Here is an 8,656-nt window from a genome sequence, read left to right as displayed (position 1 = left end):
GCTACAATAACAACGGCTTTAAACTAGTCTTTAGTAATATAAACACACAGTCCACTTCCATGTGACTTACCAGACAGTGTTTTGTTCCTGTCTGACCGATAGCATGCTAGCCCGTGTAACTGAATGGCCGGTACGTGTTGTTCAGCCATGTCTCAGTAAAAACAATCACACAACAATCTCTTGTCTTGCGGTATGTTGAGCGACTGAGTTGGATTAAGTCCAGTTTGTTTTCCAGAGAGTGAATGTTAGAGAGCATGATCTATGATGTATCAAATAACTGAAGGACACAGTAATATTTCAGTAGTGAAATGAGGTTTATTGGATTAACAGAAAATGTGCAATATGCGAGTAGAATTTCAAAACGAAATTAGACAGATGCATAAATTTGGGCACCCTTGCCATTTTGTTTATTTAAATACCTGTAACTACTTAGCACTGATTAACTGAAACACACAATTGGGTTGGTGAACTCATTAAGCCTTGAACTTCATAGACAGGTGCATCCAATCATGAGAAAAGGTATTTAAGGTGGCCAATTGCAAGTTGTTGTTCTCTTCGACTCTCCTCTGAAGAGTGGCAACATGGAGGCCTCAAAACAACTCTCAAATGACCTGAAAACAAAGATTGTTATTTGTTTTTATTATGGTTTAGGGGAAGGCTACAAAAAGTTATCACAGAGATATAAGCTGTCAGCGTCCACTGTGAGAAACATAGTGAGGATACGGAAGACCACAGACACAGTTCTTGTTAAATCTAGAAGTGGCAGGCCACGTAAAATGAGAGGCGAAGGATGTGAGAACAGTCAAAAACAGCCCACAGACCACCTCCAAAAACCTACAACATCAACTTGCTGCAGATGGTGTCATTGTACATCGTTCAACAATTCAGCGCACTTTGCACAAGTTGAAGCTGTACGGGAGAGTGATGTGAAAGAAGCCTTTTCTGCACACACGCCACAAACTGAGTCGCTTGAGGTATGCAAATGCACATTTGGACAAGCCAGTTTCATTTTGGTATACGGTGCTGTGGAGTGATGAAACAAAGAGTTATTTGGTCATAACAAGGGGAGTTATGCATGGCAGCAAAAGAACACAGCATTCCAAGAAAAACACTTGCTACCCACAATAAAATTAGGTGGAGCTTCCATCATGCTGTGGGGCTGTGTGGTCAGTGCCAGTACTGAGAATCTGGTTAAAGTTGAGGGTCGCATGGATTCCACTCAATATCAGAAGATTCTTGAGAATAATGTTGAGGAATCAGTCACAAAGTTGAAGTTACGCCAGGGCTGGATATTTTAACAAGACAACAACCCAAAACACTGCTCAAAATCTACTCGGGCATTTATGCAGAGGAACAAGTACAATGTTCTGGAATGGCCATCCCAGTCCCCAGACCTGAATATCATTGAACATCTTTGGGGTGATTTGAAGCGGGCTGTCCATGCTCCGCAACCATCAAACCTAACTGAACTGGAGATGTTTTGTAAGGAGGAATGGTCCAAAATACATTCATCCAGACACTCATTACAGGCTATAGGAAGCATCTAGAGGCTGTTATTTCTGCTAAAGGAGGCTCTACTAAATACTGATGTGATTTGAATGTTGGGTGCCCAAATTTATGCACCTGTCTAATTTAGTTTTGATGCATATTGCCACTTTTCTGTTAATCCAATAAACCTCATTTCACTACTGAAATATTACTGTGTAATTCAGTTTATTTGATGGATCAAAATGAAATTGCTGATCCAAACACCCAAATATTTATAAATGAAAATCATGAAAATTGTCAGGGGTTCCTAAACTTTTGCATATGACTGTAATAAAAAACAACAGCCCAAACACACAGACACACACACAAATGTTGCAGCACATTTTCCCTATAGGCCATGACTAACACTTTTGCTTGAGAACAAACATACCCTTTGATAATATGGAAACTATTGAGTTACAATAACAACTGTCTTGCACTCTTTATTCTTCCCTCCATCTATGAAAACTCAAACTTGAAACTGTATATATATTTATATTGAAGTAGTTGTGATGTGCTTAGGGATTCTGCTGCTAATTTGTTGGATGGTGCTGTATTTTCACTATTCCTCTGAGAGTTGTGCGTTGACGTTAAGGGGACTTTTCTAGAGCTGTTAGAATGGAGTTCAGTAGGAGGAATTATCCACAATATCAAACATGAGCGTTGTGATCAGCTTTCTCTATTAGCCCATAAAAAGCTATTCCTTATTTTCATAATTTTTCTGTAACGTAGCAATGGCAAATTAATGAAAAATAGAAAGACAAAGAAGTAAAGACAGCAGACATTAGACTCAAATATATTTTAATTGAACTAAATTTGACTAAATTGTGCATAAAGTTTTGTATAACAGATTTGAGATTGTTTCTCAGTAAATATCGCCATCTAGCGGCGAAATATTATAACGCGCATATATTCTAACAGAATTAAGAATCAACGTATATTTATTAGAAAATTTCTTAATTAAAATAATACAATATATTCAAAAGCTTGTTAATACCATTATTTTATTTTTAATTACCATGTTTACCATGTCGATTCCCTACCAAAACCTTTTTCTCAGCCAATCAATGGAACTGTGTATTGTACCATTCTGATAGTATTGTTAAATGATGAGATCCTTGCAGACCAACATGGAAAAGAAAATAATACAGACACCATTTTAGTTTGTGCTATGACGGTTTGACATGACACACAGAAACTGGTTTGAGAGGCGGTAGACAAGATTGTAGTAATAGGTGTAGCTCAGCAAGCTGTGAGAATAAAGTCAAACTTTATATATACAAAAAAAAAAAGATTACTACTAATTAAAATTCTCTATTTGCCAGCCAATTATTATTATTATTATTATTATTATTATTATTATTATTATTATTATTATTATTATTATTATATGTAACATTTGTATTTGTTTTTTATTATTATATTATTATTATATTAGTATTATATTAGTATTATTATTATTATGGTATTATTATTATTCGTTTTTATTATTATTATTGTTGTTGCTGCTGTTATTTTCTAGCTGTGGATCTTGCTTCTGAAATGATTATTTAGCTTCTCTCTTTCTTTTGCACCTCACTCTTGTCAAGTTTCTCGTTGAGGGGTGTGGCCTTAGAACTTCGCATTTCTATTGGTCGACTGATGTTTGATTTGTTTGGAGAGATATTGAAGTGGGCGTGGTGAAGGAAACGTTTATTTTTTACATTTTGAAAATGAATATTTTGCTTGTTGGTTTTTATTATTTTATTTAAAACATAAATAAATAAAATGAACTCTATATGGCATAAACGTAACTCCTCATTACGGCTAGCTAGACATGAGAATCGAATCCCAACCTTGACTTAAAAGAGCCGGTTCAAAGAATCGATTCGAACGAATCGATCGTACGTCCGTTAAACGTGCAGTACAGTACAGAGAGTGAAGTAAACAGGAACTGAGTGGAGCTGCACAGTGACACGCATCACCTTATTCACACTAAAGCCTACGGTAAGTGCACGTTACAATAGACACTCTGGACTAAGCTGTTATGCATTGGATAAATAAAAACATGTGCTTAGGTTAAGTATTAAAGCTTCCTGGATGTGGGGTTTCTTTAGTGTTCATTCGAGCCCAGCTCTACTAAAGACAGTATAGGTGTTAAATAAACACGTTGTCATTTTGTACAGTAAATATATCAACACACTGGGGTGCATTCAAACGCAGCGATTTTCTGTGTCGAGAAAATCCAAATGCTTTGTATGGACTGCCAAATGTATGCCTGTTATCTGGGATCTATGTTTGCTTCCTATTACACAGTAACGTGATGCTTTACAGACTGATTGTTGTTGCTGTTGCTTTCCTTCCCTAAAGCTGATTAAAATGAGGACACGAGCTGCCTTAATGCTCAGGTACCTGGGGGAATAGAAGGAAAGTTAGAATGAATTCAGGTTCTAAAGCCTGTTAGTCTAGGATTTGGTTTTCTCCCCCAAAATGGTGTTTTCCCAAAATAAGAACTGAAATGTCTACAACGTTGGCTATATGCAATATAGGTATTTTCATATGACCTCTAATTTGATCTGCTTGATACATTTTGTAGCTTTAATTAACATTAACGTTAAATATACTTACAAATGTAAATGTATGTTCACATTTTTTTATAGCTTATGTTAAATGATTTTCAATTTGGTTTTGCGGATCATGGTGTCTCAGCATTCGAACACAAAAAGTTTTGTGCAAATCGAAGTGTAAACTGCATTCCTGAGTCATGCACGAGTCGCAAAACATGTCACAGTCTTTCAGATTAATTACGACTCTTAAGGAATGAAAATGGACCCTGAACAGGAAAACAGCATGACCTTTTCTCTCCTTCGCTTGTGCACTCTGTGAAAGACAGGTTCTTACTTGTCTTTGCCCATCTTTTTTCAGATCAGACTGCAGGAACATGGCATCTGCCTTAACTCAACAAGTAGCTCTGGTTAGAAAATGTAACAGATGTCTTTACTCTGTGAGGTCCCACTTCCACACCAGCAGTGGATTGTCTTCCAAAGACCATTATAAGGTTGTGGTGCTTGGAGGTGGCAGTGGTGGTATTGCGATGGGAGCCCGTATGAAAAGAAAAGTTGGCGCAGAGCACGTGGCTATTGTGGAGCCCAGCGAGGTATAGTGTTCTACAGCCTTTCGCCAGTTTTATACACTTATTTTCTTTTGAAAATATCTGGAAATATAGTAGACTCATTTTTAGATGATTTCATCCACAACTGCAAGTAGGACTAGATTACATTCAAAGCCTCTGGTTGAGCAAATTACTCTTAAGATCCTTAACCATAAAATGGATCTCAGATGAAAATAATGGGAGTTAAATAACACTCAAAGTAAGTGGGCACTGCCTGGGTACTGAGTGTGTGGTGTTTTATTGACTGGGTGATTATAGTAAATAATATCATATTCTGGTACTTAAAAACATGTCCACAATACACAGAATGAATCATGATGTTTAGGCTTGATAAAAGATTTTTTATAAAAGAATCTTATTTAAAAAACTTTTAATGGGTGGAGATTACAACAGTGCATGATATGTCTGAACTGCCTAATGAGACATGCTTTATCACAAGATCCACTTCTTATTGTCCTGCCCTAGATAGGATCCATGTCAGTCAGGATTACAACAAAGGAAAGGAATTTTTATTGCAGATGTAGAGTGCTTTAAAACTTTTTTGGATTTTCTCTCACTTTAAAAATTAGACGCATACAATACTCACTATATTAGAATGACTTCGAAGTTCTGTAACCTTTTACAATTTCCTTTAATATATAATGTTGTGTTCAGTTTTGTGATTATGGCTCATCTTCATATTTTTGTTTCTGTTACAGATGCATTATTACCAGCCCATGTGGACATTAGTAGGGGCAGGATCTAAAACTATTAGTGCATCTGGACGTTCTACTGCCAGTGTGATGCCCTCTGGAGTCAAATGGATCAAATCCAGAGTCGTGAAGTTTGCCCCTAAAAACAACACTGTCTTCACAGAGTCTGGGAAAGAAGTAAGAAAAGATTTGTAGCTAAGATTAGCACATCTAACAGTAAGAAGGAACCATGATATTATAGCCATTTTATTGTTAAGTTGCTGTGGTTAAGCAATAAGCACTGTAGGTGTGGCTGGTCACCAGTATTTACTGGAACTGTGCTAGAAAGTAAATTAGTCATCAGGAATAGATGTGATTTTACGATTTTATGTTCTGGCAAACATAGCCAGCTGATAAATCTGCTGCAGTGTGTGTAAACAGAATGCAGTTGATTGGATATTATATCTCTTCTTAGATTTCCTATGACTACCTGGTTGTAGCACTGGGCCTCCAACTGCACTATGAGAAGGTACTTTTTTTTATTACTGAAAAACACCTAACAGTTGATGTTTGCAAAATTACCCTGTAGATCTCAATGCAGGCTAATAACACTAATAAGACCTTAATAAGACTGGAAATGATACAGCACAATAACATCAAATGTACTTGAAGCATAGAAATGGCTAAAATGACTTTATGACTAAAATGTTGTCCATATCCATGTTATACATTTTATTTAGGACTTAGTGTAATATTCTACTTCATTAGCATGCAAAGCACATAAATGTTAATATACAAAGTACACCAGCATAATACACCGAACACTAATACACTTTACCATTATAAAAGGATTCTGTGATAATCATATATCACCTGTTTTGGCATTGTGAGCACATTCTAAGATCTATTTAGCCCACTGTAAAAATAATGCTTATCAACCTATCAGTATTTTTGGAATGCCATGATTATGAACTACTGCTTCTGCCTTTGTTGGATTTCAGATTAAAGGACTTCCAGAAGGTTTAGAATATCCAAAAATTGGGTCAAATTATTCCCTGGCAACAGTGGAGAAGACATGGAAAGCATTACAGAACTTCAAGGAGGGAAATGCTGTGTTTTCCTTTCCCAACACTCCTGTGAAGTGTGCAGGAGCTGCTCAGAAGATCATGTACCTTACCGATTCCTACATGAGAAAGGTGTTTATAGATGAGTGTATGTGGAGAAAGTAGACAAAAAAAAGTAGTCAGTGTAATACCAATGTTGAAGGAAAATAATATTCATTTAATGCAGTTGGATTAAATTTATAGTTATTTTCCAAATCTGAAGACTAACAGGTTTGTAAATAATGTGGATTTTGTGAAATTTTGTTTTGTAAGACAGGAAAGCGGTCGAAAGCCAACATCATTTACAACACATCATTGCCTGTGTTGTTTGGTGTTAAGAAATATGCCGATGCACTCTGGGAAATTGTGAAAAGTCGTGATCTGAATGTAAACCTCAGACACAACCTTATAGAGGTCCGAGCCGACAAGCAGGAAGCAGTATTTGCAAACCTTGATAAACCTGGAGAAACAAAGGTTTTTGAGGTAAGAGGTCCATGGTGCTTGATTCAACATAAGAGCAACTATGTTTTTATTCACTTTTAAGATGTCTTGTCCATTTTTCGTGTAGTATGAGATGCTCCATGTTACTCCTCCTATGGGACCGCCAGCGGTGCTTAAGGGATCTTCGTTGGAGGATGAAGGTGGCTGGCTTGATGTAAATAAAGAAACCCTTCAGCATAAGACGTTCTCTAACGTCTTTGGAATTGGGGACTGCACCAATCTTCCAACTTCCAAAAGCGCAGCTGCTGTAGGTAAGCTATGGATCAATTTAGTCTCTTCTGTAAATTATACTCCTCTGTATCTGTATTTGTATCTTTTATCACATTAATCACTGGATTTGAGATATCTCTTGTGTGATAAGAGATGTGTCGTTGAATGGGCATTGTTGCTTCACATTATTGGAAAAACCCAGAATTTCTTTAGTCCAGTTAAAAAAAGGAATAGCTATTTCTGTACTTTAATTAATACTGTCTTTCTATTTTATAGCTGCTCAAACGGCTGTCCTTGACAGGACCATTACCAAAGTGATGAAAAAAGAAAAGCCTGACAAAAAGGTGAGCATAAATGAGTTGAACAGAAAGCAAGTTTAAGCAACTTGTCCTAATTCACCAATCATGGTTATATAAATGCATTTTGAAATGTTTTTACGTCTTCACAGTATGATGGCTATACCTCTTGCCCTTTGGTGACCAGTTACAATACGGTGATCTTGGCAGAGTTTGACTATGACGGACATCCTCTGGAGACTTTCCCAGTCGATCAGAGCAAAGAAAGCAGAATTATGTATCATATGAAAGCTGATATAATGCCCCATCTGTACTGGCATGGTCTTCTCAGGTGAGTTCTGTTCACTCAGTTTTAGATAATGAAACCCTTGTGTTATCTTTTGAGAGATATGTTTCTCTAATTTATTGTTTTTATTCTTAAAGGGGACTTTGGGGAGGCCCGGGACCATACAGAAAAATCATGCACCTTGGGATGAAATAGAGACTGCTAGAAATCACTCAAAAATAATAAAATGAATCTGTTCACATTTTAACATTCAAAGACACAATGGGTGAAGTATAAAGAAAAACATTACCAAAACTGCATATTATCCAGTGTAAATATTTCCAGTGTAAACCTTTACTGTGACTGTTTTTTTTTTAATATATTTTTTAAGAAATTGAGATGAACGGTACGTTTAAAACAACGTACCTCAGCACTGTTGAAATCCCTAATATGGCTAGTCAGAATGTTAATTGCTTCCTTTTCTATAACAGAAGCTCAGAATGTCACACTGGTTGTAATTCAGATCAGGTTTTATTCATGTGTTCATGGTAATAGGATTTATTATCTTATTTATAGTACACCTTACACACTCATGTATGACAGACACAACACACAAACAAAAAACTTAACAGTGATATTTGATATGAGGGTTTTCTGTGAGGAGACTTCTTTAGGATTAGTGGAAGGAGTCTCCAGTGTCAGGGCTTGTGAACATGTGAAAGTCTTCAGAATAGTGATTTTATTGTATTACCTTTGAAGAAATAAAAAGAAGACAGTTAGGGAACAATTGTTTCTACCATAGCTGATAAGTTTAAACAAGTTAGTTCCTGTTAACAAAAAAAAGTTAAAAAATGAAACCCATTTGTGTTCTTTAATAAATACCTGATCATTACTTCTACAGCGTTGTTGTCTAAGAGGAATAAAACATGACT

General features: G+C 36.3%; 1 protein-coding gene across 1 annotated transcript; it reads left to right on the top strand.

Annotated features, from left to right (window-relative positions):
• Positions 1-3,368: 3,368 nt before the first annotated feature.
• On the top strand, positions 3,369-8,622 carry sqor (sulfide quinone oxidoreductase). The gene is made up of 10 exons (XM_060886258.1): positions 3,369-3,513; positions 4,432-4,663; positions 5,377-5,547; positions 5,825-5,878; positions 6,351-6,545; positions 6,726-6,935; positions 7,021-7,204; positions 7,440-7,507; positions 7,612-7,790; positions 7,883-8,622. Exons 2-10 carry the CDS (start codon positions 4,448-4,450, stop codon positions 7,938-7,940), a joined length of 1,335 nt encoding a protein of 444 aa, XP_060742241.1. The 5' UTR covers positions 3,369-3,513; positions 4,432-4,447; the 3' UTR covers positions 7,941-8,622.
• Positions 8,623-8,656: the final 34 nt, after the last annotated feature.

This window comes from Tachysurus vachellii, chromosome 14, assembly GCF_030014155.1.
Source record: "Tachysurus vachellii isolate PV-2020 chromosome 14, HZAU_Pvac_v1, whole genome shotgun sequence".
In the NCBI taxonomy this organism is placed as follows: Eukaryota; Metazoa; Chordata; class Actinopteri; order Siluriformes; family Bagridae; genus Tachysurus; species Tachysurus vachellii.
This window is presented reverse-complemented; position numbering and strand designations above follow the sequence as displayed.

What these genes read in the sequence shown, in the direction of transcription:
- sqor (XM_060886258.1), top strand. Translation starts at nt 4,448, where the DNA reads ATGGCATCTGCCTTAACTCAACAAGTAGCTCTGGTTAGAAAATGTAAC. An exon ending in CTATTGTGGAGCCCAGCGAG is followed by an intron (nt 4,664 to 5,376) that starts GTATAGTGTTCT and finishes TTTCTGTTACAG; the next exon opens with ATGCATTATTACCAGCCCAT. An exon ending in GAGAAACAAAGGTTTTTGAG is followed by an intron (nt 6,936 to 7,020) that starts GTAAGAGGTCCA and finishes TTTTTCGTGTAG; the next exon opens with TATGAGATGCTCCATGTTAC.